This window comes from Phyllopteryx taeniolatus, chromosome 2 (assembly GCF_024500385.1).
Source record: "Phyllopteryx taeniolatus isolate TA_2022b chromosome 2, UOR_Ptae_1.2, whole genome shotgun sequence".
In the NCBI taxonomy this organism is placed as follows: Eukaryota; Metazoa; Chordata; class Actinopteri; order Syngnathiformes; family Syngnathidae; genus Phyllopteryx; species Phyllopteryx taeniolatus.
In genome coordinates this window covers 31,869,677-31,882,820 of record NC_084503.1, presented here as the reverse complement: position 1 = coordinate 31,882,820, position 13,144 = coordinate 31,869,677, and the positions used below count along the sequence as shown (strand labels likewise).

Here is a 13,144-nt window from a genome sequence, read left to right as displayed (position 1 = left end):
ACATGGTGGTGGTCGTGTGATGGTCTGGGGCTGCTTTGTTAGTTCAGGACCTGGATGACTTGCTGTAATTGGTGGAACCATAAATTCTGCTCTTTACCAGAAAATCCTGAAGGACCCTCGGTTTGTTACCTTAACTGAAGCACACTTGGTTTCTGAAGCAGAATACACTAGCAAGTCAACTTTTGAATGTCCATCAATCCATGTATATGTTCTCAATACCGCTTATCCTGTTCAGGGTAGCAGGGTGCTGGAGCCTATCCCAGCTCATTTCGTTCAAAAGGCGGACTATACCCTGAAGCGGTTGCCAGTCAGTCACAAGGCAGATATAGACACGGACAACCACTCACACTCACATTCACACAGTCACTGAGTGGGAACTAAACCCACGCTGACTGCACCGTAGTCAGGCGAATGCACCACAACACCATCAGTGGACTTCTGAATGTCTTTAAAAAGAAAATGGAAAAGAAACTAAGGGTTTGGAGCGGCCTAGTCAAAGTCTGGAGTTAGATCTGATTGAAATGCTATGGTATGACCATAAAAAAAATCCAATGTTGCTGAAATGAAACAATTCTGTAAGGAAGAACGGGCCAAAATATCTCCACAGCTGTGAAAGACTCATTGGCAGTTATAGTTGATTTCAGTTTTTGATGCTGAGGGTGGCAGGTTAAGTTAAATAAACACTAGTAATTATTTTTGCTATATGCTATAAATACAAACAAACTTGACAAATGGATAACAGTCAATAAACAAATAATAGAAAAACTAACAGGATTAAAGTGATATTTAAAGGTTCATAATAATTCAAACCATTTGTCTTAAAACCATTTAACATTACTTGCTGATGTTAAACAATATATGTTATGAGCGATACAATATTTAGCAGGATTCAACAAGGGATTGCGCAAATTGATTTTAGACTCCCAAAGCTCCCGAAGAGCAGATTATTAATCAATCAGTAAAATAAAGTTATTTGTGACGATATGTAAACTTCGCTTTACATATTTTTGTTCTTTTTTTTAATGTGACCCACTTTTGCATTCACACAATACTCCGTTACCCTCCTCTCATATTTCTCTCTCAGTGCACAATAACAACTCATATTTCAAATACACTTTTTTTTTTTAACTGATGCAAATAGGGGTTGCCATAGTAACAGCGGGCTTAAACGTAGCTCGCCCGCTAAATTGGGAATATGAAAGTGGAACACTACATAGACAACAATGAGAAAGGAGAGCTAATTGAGGAGGAATGGAGGGGGAAGATGCTTTTTTGTTGTTTGTCTTTTATTTGAGTGAGTGCAGCTATAAAAAGCACTGTAGGCCTGCAAGGTGGCAGTTGGCTTGGCATCGATTCGCTGCATTGTCCCTCTCCTGTCACACACTGATAAGATCCACTTGCACGGCCCTTCCTCCAGCAGCTTTCACAAACACGCCACCACACACACACACACACACACGCTCACCATGGAACCAAGCGGGTGTGCATATGTAACAGGTTTTGTCACCTCACATGATTTCCACAACCCGCTCATTGACTCAAGTGTCGATCCTGGTGGAGCTCTGCATGCCCTCAGACACTTGGTCCACTGCTTCCTTTCCTTGTCCTCATTTCACCTGCGGTGGACGCATCAGCACGAGCTTCAGCAGTGCGACAGTGATGAGACGTGTATTGACTTGACAAGCACAAGTGACAGCTCCAGCAGATGGGGCTGTTTTGCACACTTTCTGAGCTGTATTTTTTATATTGAATACAGAAGAGTGTTTAAAGAATGAATGTACACAGTGTTCCCCTGCCGAGTCGCAAATTCACCTATTTGGATTTTTTAACCTATCCTCTGTTATTCACTGAAAAACTCGTCTATTCGCTGTTTTGTACTCTTTCTGAAATACCTTGAGATGCCACAAGATGGCACCATAGCCCTGTCTAATAGAAAAGTACTGTAGTCCTGCAAATGTCTGTCATGTACCAAGACTGACATGTGAGTGGCAGCATGGTCACATAAGGCATCCAGACGGATGGAAAATACAACAAAGAAAGAGTGGTAGTAGCGACACTCTTGCCAGTAAGTTACTGTAAAAACCCTATAAAATGTCTAACAATGCATGTACTAGTACACTTTTTGTACTCATGAGTATGACAACTTTGGTATACTAGTAGGGCAAGTACATGTTACGAGTGAGACAAAACTGTGTGGAAGTTAGTTGTAGTTGGTACTGCAAGTGAAGCACTATACAATTATACTATACTGTTAGACATTTGATAGGGTTTTTACAATAACTGATTAACAACACTTTTCTAAGTCAGTTACTGTAAAAAAGACAAAAAAAACTTCAAAAAGTGGGAGGTGAGTTGTATGAATTGGATTCTGGAGTCTCACACCATTTGATCTAGTCGTGCTCACCATTATTGGCACTTGTATAATATCTTCATAAATAAATGGAATAAATAAATAAAATGGAATAAATAAATAAAATGTCTAAATAAAGTAATTTAACAAAGAAATTTTTTTTTCAACTTAGATTTTGTAATAAAAAAGAAATACATACAAAATAGCATGTGCAGTAATATTTGGTTGCACAGCCTTTGGCAGGGATGACGGCCTCCAAACATTTCTTGTATCCATCTATAAGTTTCTGCACTTCTCAGGTGATATTTTCTCCCACACTTCCTTTGCAATTTGTTCAAGCTCTTGAACATTTGCAGGGTTCTTTTTCCCAGTGGAGGATTTCAGCTCCCCCCCCCCCAAAATTTTGTTTTAATTGGATTGAGATCAGGACTCATTGCTGGCCATTTTAAAACAGTCCATATTTTCCTTTTTAACCATTTCTGTGTGCTTTTGGATGTGTGCTTTGGGTCTTTTTTCTTGCTGGAGGACCCATGATCTTCGCCTCAAACCAGGTTTTCTTACACTGGGTAAGACATTTCGCTCTAAAATCTCTTGATAATTTTCTGATTTCATGATACTTGTGATATAGTCAAAGACTCCAGTACCAGATGTAACGAAGCAGCCCCGCATCATTATGGATCCTCCACCATGCTTGACTCTTGGCAGGGTGTTCTTTTCCTTAACGGCTTCATTGCGTTTTCTGTAAGCATACTGTTTGTGTGCATTGCTAAAAAGCTGTATTTTTGTTTCATCTGTCCATAAAATATTGTTTATCAATTGCTCTTTTTTTATGAAACACAAGTTCTCTATACAAAAATGTTGTTTGACTTGATTCATTTTCTTCAGGAGATATTCCACATTTAGTACTTAAAACTTAATGGGTGCCAATAATGGTTATCACCACTGTATGCTGTATTCATACACCAGCTGTGAATTATTATTTCATAATACCAGTTAATTAGCTTACCTGAATCAGGCAATACTCTGCAAAAGCAGCAATTGGCTCCTTTCTCTTGACCTCAACAATGAGCGTCCTCAAATGTCAACATACTGCTACTGCCAAATCGACATGTATATATTAGAAGCATATTCAACAACGCTTTTCTATACAGGCTGGCCAGACAGAGGGATAGAGATGGGAAGGATGTGCAGCAGGTTAGGGTGATTAAGGATATAGATGGAAATATGTTGACTGGTGCCAGCAGTGTGCTAGGTAGATGGAAAGAATACTTCGAGGAGTTGATGAATGAGGAAAATGATAGAGAAGGGAGAGTAGAAGAGGCAAGTGTGGTGGACCAGGAAGTGGCAATGATTAGTAAGGGGGAAGTTAGAAAGGCATTAAAGAGAATGAAAAATGGAAAGGCAGTTGGTCCTGATGACATTCCTGTGGAGGTATGGAAGCATCTAGGAGAGGTGGCTGTGGAGTTTTTGACCAGCTTGTTCAATAGAATTCTAGTGCGAGAGAAGATGCCTGAGGAATGGAGGAAAAGTGTACTGGTGCCCATTTTTAAGAACAAAGGTGATGTGCAGAGCTGTGGCAACTATAGAGGAATAAAGTTGATGAGCCACACAATGAAGTTATGGGAAAGAGTAGTGGAGGCTAGACTCAGGACAGAAGTGAGTATTTGCGAGCAACAGTATGGTTTCATGCCTAGAAAGAGTACCACAGATGCATTATTTGCCTTGAGGATGTTGATGGAAAAGTACAGAGAAGGTCAGAAGGAGCTACATTGTGTCTTTGTAGATCTAGAGAAAGCCTATGACAGAGTACCCAGAGAGGAACTGTGGTACTGCATGCGGAAGTCTGGAGTGGCAGAGAAGTATGTTAGAATAATACAGGACATGTACGAGGGCAGCAGAACAGCGGTGAGGTGTGCTGTCGGTGTGACAGAAGAATTTAAGGTGGACGTGGGACTGCATCAGGGATCAGCCCTGAGCCCCTTCCTTTTTGCAGTGGTGATGGATAGGCTGACAGATGAGGTTAGACTGGAATCCCCGTGGACCATGATGTTTGCAGATGACATTGTGATCTGCAGTGAAAGCAGGGAGCAGCTGGAGGAACAGTTAGAAAGATGGAGGCATGCACTGGAAAGAAGAGGAATGAAGATTAGCCGAAGTAAAACAGAATATATGTGCATGAATGAGAGGGGTGGAGGGGGAAGAATGAGGCTACAGGGGGAAGAGATGGCAAGGGTAGAGGACTTTAAATACTTGGGGTCAACCGTCCAGAGCAATGGTGAGTGTGGTCAGGAAGTGAAGAAACGGGTCCAAGCAGGTTGGAACGGGTGGGGGAAGGTGTCAGGTGTGTTATGTGACAGAAGAGTCTCTGCTAGGATGAAGGGCAAAGTTTATAAGAGAAAACAGGAAGCAGAGCTGGAGGTGGCGGAAATTAAGATGTTGAGGTTCGCTCTCGGAGTGACCAGGTTGGATAAAATTAGAAATGAGCTCATCAGAGGGACAGCCAAGGTTCGATGTTTTGGAGACAAAGTTAGAGAGAGCAGACTTCAATGGTTTGGACACGTCCAGAGGAGAGAGCGTGAGTATATTGGTAGAAGGATGATGAGGATGGAGCTGCCAGGCAAGAGAGCTAGAGGAAGACCAAAGAGAAGGTTGATGGATGTCGTGAGGGAAGACATGATGGCAGTTGGTGTTCGAGAGGAGGATGCAGGAGATAGGCTCTCATGGAAAAGGATGACGCGCTGTGGCGACCCCTAACGGGACAAGCCGAAAGGAAAAGAAGATTCAACAACGCTTTTCTGCAACGGTGCCACATTGTTAGCGTTCAGTATTTTACACAATAGATTTTTAGGATCATTCTCTTTCTTGTATTATCATATTTTCTTGCATGTGTCTGTTGTTATATATGCATCTTGTTATTTACACTGAAATTCTTAAAGCCTGTGGATGCATGAATATTACAATGCATGCTGGGAACATATATTACTGTACACTTAATGGCTGTAAATTCTACAGTTATTTACCACATACCATGCAGTAAAATACTGTAAAGTGCTTAGACTTCAACTAAATATAGTTTCTACTGCATCATGGAATTATGGTTGACGTCACACACTATAAACAGAGTTACTGTATATATTTTTAATCAATATCTTTATTCATTGTGGTGCTGATGATTCACACAAGGAAAATGGGAGCTCTTTTGGCTGGGAGAAGAAGTAGCCAAATTGAGTAATCACAAGGAAGCTCAATCTCATATATAATGTAGTGGATAAATCACCAGGTAACACTTAGCTTAGCTTCACTTAGCATACAGCTGAATTGACCAGGATCTGGGATGTCACTCTATCACACACAGCCCACAGTCTGGGTTTTATGAAAACAAAGTGCAACATAAATATAACACAACAGTTAAATAAGACACACATTCAACGAACTATGGGTAACAAACACACATCATTCATGTTACGTTAATCCTGATTGCTCATGAATCATTAAGGAGTAAGGTCTTTATTACAGCAACAGTCCAACATTTCATGGTGCAATGCATGCTGGGAGGCATGCGGCTTCTGCTACAAGATACAGTAACTCTCTGTGGGACGTCAACCAAAATCCCATGATGTTGTATAGACTGTAATCAATTACTGTATAATCACTTTAAAGTATTTTACTGTATGGTATGTGGTAAATGTAGAATGTACAGGAATGTCTAACAGTGTAGTTCTAGGGCTTCTCTTTGTTGGAGAAGTCACTGGATGTCCAATGCACTGAATTGCCTTACTAGTGAGGACACAGAACGTACTAGTACATGGACCTTAAGATGGATGTCACTGATATCAAATAAATGCTCAAATGGCTTGATATAGGAGCAAGGCTAACTGTTATCTTATCTCTTCTCCGTGTCATTTTTGTGATGAATGATTTTAGAGACAGGTTTCCAAGCAACCTAACCACCTATTTGTGTCCAGCAATAGCGCAAGCTTCAGGTCACTTGCTCATTGTTCAGTTTGACGTTACCTCTCCCTGGCTCAACTGAACTCAGTGCTGACCATTTGCCATCGTAAATACTGAACAGGTTTAACATTTAGCATTGTCAGCCTGACTGTTTTTCAAGTAGATCGGCGAGGGGAAAGAATTCCTCTTAACACACTCCACAGAGGAGAATAATCACTCAGGATAATCTTTAAGAAACATCCAATAATCTGGCCTTTGTTGACTTCTACTCGAATGGGAGGAAATGCTCGAATTTTGCCCAATTATCGGTATGTGTGTATGCTACTTATGGGAGTACTGTAGGCCTACTTTACTTGGTATGAGGCCTTGTTGACCCAAGTCGTTATTGCTAATAGTGCCAAAACATTCTCTCATAGAACAAACACCAGTGCGCACAGACACACACACACACACACGCACTCATAAAACAGGCGTCTTCACACCACGCATGACACGCACACACAGACACGCACACATGCACACTCATAAAACAGTCGTCTTCACACCACGCATGACACGAGACACGTGGTGAATCAGAAGACAGAGCGATGCTAATTGAAGCCTTTCAAATGCATTAAATCACTGTTGAAATAAATGGAGTGCAGCAGCCTGCATGAGCAGCTGTCACCTTACATGTCATCAGCTCATATTTTCTCCCCCCCTCTATCAAAATACTCTTGTCCTGACACGCTGTGGGAGACATGTATACTTGACAGTGAACCAAGTTCTAAACAGTCGTTGCAACAAAGTGCTGATGTTATCAATACAAAAGCTGGATAAAAAAAACTATTTGACACAACTTCAATGGAAATATATCTAACAAGACTGCTGCATGTGATCAAATATGAGCTTTGTCTGGAGGCTCAGTGAAGCATTATGTGGCTCATTATCGTTGGTTATTTTGAATGCCCAGTTTGAAAGAATTGTATGTTTTGTGATCACGAGGCAGCCTAATGTTTAGTCAGAATCAGAATCAGAATCATCTTTATTTGCCAAGTATGTCCAAAAAACACACAAGGAATTTGTCTACGGTAATTGGAGCCGCTCTAGTACGACAATAGACAGTCAATTGAAAGAGAACACTTTTGAGACATAAAGACATTGACAAAAAACAGTCACTGAGCAATAAAGGGTTGCCAGTTATCTGGTAATGTCGGTATAATTATTATTTTATTATTTTGACAATTGTGCAAAAAGATGCAGAGTCCTCTAGCACTGAGAGCAGTTCGAATGGCTAATATAGCAATAGTCCGGTGCAATGACCATTGTGCAAAGGGAGCCGAGACTTCAAGGAGTGTATGCGGTTTAAAGTGACGAGTAGTGCGATAAACTGGGACAATGTTGATTGTGCAAATGTTGCAGATACTCCTCAATCAGTGTGCAAATGGAGCAGATGCTACTCTGGCATGAGTGGCCAGTATTGGTCAACAACAGATCTGCAAATAGTGCAGCGTGGCGAGACTACTACAGTGAGTGCACGAGGAATATATAATTGGCCCGACAGAAATGTGACAGCAAACTCAGACAAAAAAAATTGGCAGCATGTTGCAATGGAATTGTAGGTTAGTTGTTTAAGAGGTTGATTGCAAGAGGGAAGACGCTGTTGGAATGTCTACTAGTTCTAATTTGCATTGATCGGTAGCGCCTACCTGAGGGAAGGAGCCGGAAGGGTGGGTAGGGGGGTACCGACAATCCTTTCATCAGTTTTGATTGTCCGTTGCAGTCGCAGTTTGTTCTTTTTTGTAGCAGCACCAAACCAGACTGTGATGGAAGAACACAGGACCGATTCGATGACCGCTGTGTAGAACTGCCTCAGCGGCTCCTGTGGCAGGCCGTGCTTTCTCAGAAGCAGCAGGAAGTACATCCTCTGCTCGGCCTTTTTGACGATGGAGTTGATGTTGATCGCCCACTTCGGGTCCTGAGAGACTGTAATTCCCAGGAACTTGAAGGTCTTGACGGTTGATACAAGGCAGCTGGACAGCGTGAGGGGCAGCTGTGCCGAAGGATGCCTCCTGAAGTCCACGATCATCTCTACAGTCTTGAGCGTGTTCAGCTCCAGGTTGTGTCGGCCGCACCACAGCTCCAGCCACTCCACTTCCTGTCGATATGCAGACTCGTCAACGTCGTTGATGAGGCCGATGACAGTGGTGTCATCTGCAAACTTCAGGAGTTTGACAGCCGGGTGCGTTGAGGTGCAGTCATTCGTCTAGCGAGAGAAGAGCAGCGGAGAGAGAACACAACCTTGGGGCGCCCCAGTGCTGATGCTGGAAGAGGTGGCCTCCCCCAGCCTCACCTGCTGTGTCCTGCCCGTCAGGAAGCTGCAAATCCACTGGCAGATGGCAGGCGAGACGCTGAGCTGGAGAAGCTTGGAGGAAAGGAGTTCTGGACTGATGGTGTTGAACACTGATCTGAAGTCCACGAACAGGATCCTCGCGTAGGTCCCTGCACTGTCGGTGTTCTTGGATGAAGTGCAGTCCCATGTTGACTGCATCATCTGCAGACCTGTTCGCTCGGTAGGCAAACTGCAGGGGGTCCAGCAGGGGACCTGTGATGCTCTCGAGGTGGTCCATCACGAGACGTTCAAAGGACTTCATGACCACAGATGTCAAGGCAACAGGCCTGTAGTCATTTAGACCCGAGATTGTAGGTTTCTTGGGGACTGGAATGATGATGGAGCGTTTGAAACAGGATGGTACTTTGTACAGTTCCAGAGATCAATTGAAGATCTTTGTGAAGACTGGAGCGAGCTGGTCCGCGCAGACTTTGAGGCAGGATGGGCACACATTGTCTGGGCATGCCGCTTTGTTAATCTTTTGTTGTTTGAAGATGCGTCTCACATCCTGTTCGTGGATGGTTAACGCAGAAGTCAGAGGTGTGATTGTGGTCGATGGTGCGGCCGAGTGGGTGTGGGGTGTGAAAGTGTCCTTTTCAAATCTGCAGTAGAAGGTATTCAAGTCGTTGGCTAGTGTGCTATTGTTCTCAGCTTGGGGGGATCGTCGCTTGTAATTAGTCAGCGATTGGAATGCATGCCAGACTGATTTAGAGTCGAAAAACAGTCTAAACTGTTTTTCCAACTTTGCTGCAAAGTTCCTCGTTGCAATGTTAATTTCTTTCGTCAGCTGGTTTCTAACTCGATTATACAGGCCCCTATCCCCGCTTTGATATGCATCCTCCTTAGCTTGGCAAAGTTGCTTAGGTTTGGCAGTGAACCACGGCTTGTTGTTGTTGAAACTGCGAAATGACTTTGTTGGTACACAAACCTCTTCAAAGAAACTGATATAGCATGTGACAATGTCCGTATATTCATCCAGGCTGCCAGCTGAATTTCAAAGACACTCCAGTCTGAGCAGTCTAAACAGCTTTGAAGTTCCATCTTTGCGTCATTGGTCCACTTCTTCACTGTTTTCACTGTAGGCTTCGTGCATTTAAGTTCTTGCCTGTATGTCGGTATTAAGTGAATTAAGCAATGATCAGACGAGCCCAGTGCTGCATGAGCTTTTGCCCGGTATGTGTTGTTTAGCGTAGTATAGCAGTGGTCCAAAATGATTTTTTCCCTGGTAGGACAGTCGATGTGCTGCTTGTATTTAGGGAGTTCGTGGTTGAGTTTAGCTTTTTTAAAGTCCCCAAGAATGAGGGGTGAGTCCGGGTGTTTTTTTTCCAATTTCGTTGAGCATTAGCAGTGCGGCGTTCGTGTTAGCTTGAGGCGGAATGTATACACCAGTGAGAATGAACGATGCGAACTCACGCGGCGAGTAGAATGGCTTACAGTTCAAAAACAGCGACTCCAAATGTGGTCTGCAGTGTGTGCTGAGCTCCGTGATGTCCGTACACCAGTTATCATTGATATAGAAGCATATCCCGCCGCCTTTTGTTTTCCCCGATGATTCCATGTCGCTGTCTGCCCGGTGAAGATGGAAGCCGGGAAGCATGACGGCGCCATCGGGTAAAGCGTCACAAAGCCAAGTCTCCGTAAAGCACATGGCGGCGGAACGTCCGAAGTCTTTACTGGTCTTTATCAGAAGATGAAGCTCGCCCATTTTGTTGGGTAGGGAGGGTAGATTCGCAAGGTGGATGGACGGAAACGCCATTCTGTATCCTCTCTTGCGGAGTTTCACCTGGATTCCGGCTCGCTTCCCTCTGTAGTGGCTCCGCCTCCATGCGCCAAAGACCGCAGTCGCTGCTCCGGTGAATAACTCAGGGAAAAAACTGAGCGGATTTGCGAAAGTTGGTGAAAGAAAGTCCGGAGTAGCCTCCTTGATGGTTAGCAAGTCTCCCCTTGTGTAAGTGAGTCGTGTAATGTCTCCAAAGACGAACGAAAAACAGAGAAACAAAAACAATACTAGAGACTGCGTAACCGAGGGGACCACACGGAGAGGCGCCATCTTAGCATAGTATCAACAGTTGATGTGTTTTAGCTGTATTCTCTGCGTTTGCTCCACAGCTCCTCTTTCTTGCAATGAATATTTATTATAGAATAGAACATTTTGTCACAACAGCATAATGTTTTACATATCATCACTGTCAGGCAGAAACCTCCTATGTCCAAATTTGGCCAATTTCATATCGCTGGCATTGGACGGAAACCTTGCTTCTCCAAAACCATCACTTTTCAGGTAAAAAAAAGACATTAAAGTTGCATCATCAAAGAAAGTAAGCAATTTTCAACCCTATATAATGGTCAATAATTTGAGAAAAATAACATACCCACGTGTGACTGACCAATAGTATCGATTTGTGAAAAAATATGAAGTTGACCAGAGTTAGACATGAGGTTCCCGCCTGATGCCAGCGGTATTCTTTCACAAATCTATACTACTGGTTAGTCCCCATGTGGGTCTGTTATTTTCACAAACTATTGACCAATCTAAAGTCTTGAAATTGCTTGCTGTCTTTGACGAAGCAAACTTAATAGCATTCCTTTAAAAGAAAATGTAAATGAATAAACTGGTGTAATAAAGTGCAATTACTATACATACTGTAGAATGTGTGTGTTAGGCGTGGCCTAGTGAGTGACATCACGAGCTGGAGTCAGGTTGGGCCGACAGCAGCTCCTTGCGAGTGTTCTCATTTTGTAATTGTGTGTTTGACTTTTTGTGCCAGACAACAAACGACTGAAAGTTCATCAGCGACTGAATCTGGCTCTCCTTGTCCACATGTGAGGGCATTACAGTACCGGTACTTTATTTGCTCCATTTTGGTTTTCACTGCACTCAAGCTATGGAGTATGAAATTTTGGCTCACAGCCGTGCAAAAAAATCAACTGACTACTCTTAACTCTAATGGGACATTCACAAGCCAAGCTACAACTGCACAGATAATGAAGGTTTGATTATGATTAGCAGCCAGATAGAAACGATGAGCATGTGGAGATTTTTGGCTTCACTTCTTCACGAGCCTGTGCTGCAGAAGACTGCTTTCACACAGGCCGACTGCCGTCATCAGCTTGCTTTAAGAACCCCCCATTACTGTCATCAACACTCCTCCAACCTCCAAAAGCGTTTGCTTGCAACCAGCCATGCAGTTTCCCAACGCAATCTGCCCGAGAAGTGCTTTGCGTTCAATTTAGAGTGGAGAAACGCAGTAAGAGTATTTTCCCAAAGCTTTGGTGGCAATGTGAGCTCTCTAGCCGCAGAATCATACCGCCACGTAGCGGGCAGACGCAGTTGCCAAGGTAGGATGCTATTAATATCAAGACAAGGAGTTCAATCAATACGTCAAAACTGCAGGGGAAGGGCAAGCCGCCTCCACCAGGTGGCAGTCTACAAAAAGTTTGGATGCAAGTTTGTGTTCTTCTCCCTCAAATGTTTTGCTTCAGCAAGAAAACAGTAAGACCACAAGTTCATTTTTGAGACCTATAGGCTCATCTGTATTTGAATGACAGCATTTCTGAGCACTCCCTATGCACAGATTCCAAAGCTACCTACCTGCTTCTCCAGGCATTCCTTGGCGGAGGGCGGCAGCTTGGGTGAGGGCGCTCTGTCGCACGCGCATCCCTCCAGCAGGTAGAGTCCAGAAGGGCGCGAGCTGGAGTCGTTCTCGAAATAGAAGAGCATGTTCTGCAGCAAGCAGAACCACTTGGGGTGCCATTTGGTGTTGTCCGAGCTTTTCTTGCTCAGGCACCCGCGCCTGGTGCCGTCCTTCCTGGCAAGCAGCGCCAGATAGGTGACATGGCCATCGTTGAGTCTCATCCCCTTCTGCATGTTGCAGCCCCCCGGGAGGATGCGCACTACCTGCCGCTTCTTACATCTTTCTCCTCTTCCTCCTCCTCACACTCACACTTGGCGGGCAGTTGCGCGAGCTCCCCTTCTTTTGAGAGAGAACCCCCCCCCCCCCTACCTTCCTAAATTAAAAAAAAAAAGAAGAAAAGAAAAGAAGACGCACTCAAAAAGAACCACGTGCGTGTTAAAGGCTGAGATGAAACCAGAGCATCCACGCGAGGAGAGAGCCCCTCATTGTGAGGGTGGAAGTGCGTGCGCGCGCACTCGCTTCGACGCATACGTGCGCAAGGAAGCGCAGTCACGTGACCTGCCCCCCGTGAGCGGCAGCTTTCAGCACGTTGGACAGATGCTCCAACTATGCATCTCACACACGCGCACACGCACACACACAGACACACACCTCTTGCACTTGAAATATTGATAATTGGCACTGCTTTGATTTAATGCATTCCCGGGACACAATACTAGGCAAACCTCTATATGCTAATGAGGTACACAAGAGCTGCATCAAATATTCGGCCTATACAAAGATTTAAAAAAATTTTTTTTATTGACACTGTCAGAGAGGTATTCATTTAAATTGTAG

General features: G+C 43.8%; 1 protein-coding gene across 1 annotated transcript in view; it reads right to left on the bottom strand.

The window, feature by feature from the left end:
• The window catches only part of LOC133474247 (ras-specific guanine nucleotide-releasing factor 1-like), a 53,538-nt gene extending 40,877 nt beyond the window's left edge, over positions 1-12,661 (bottom strand). Inside the window, exon 1 of the mRNA XM_061765735.1 lies at positions 12,265-12,661. Within this exon, the coding sequence (XP_061621719.1) occupies positions 12,265-12,540 (276 nt within the window). The 5' untranslated portion in view covers positions 12,541-12,661. The remainder of the gene's footprint in view (positions 1-12,264) is intronic.
• Positions 12,662-13,144: the final 483 nt, after the last annotated feature.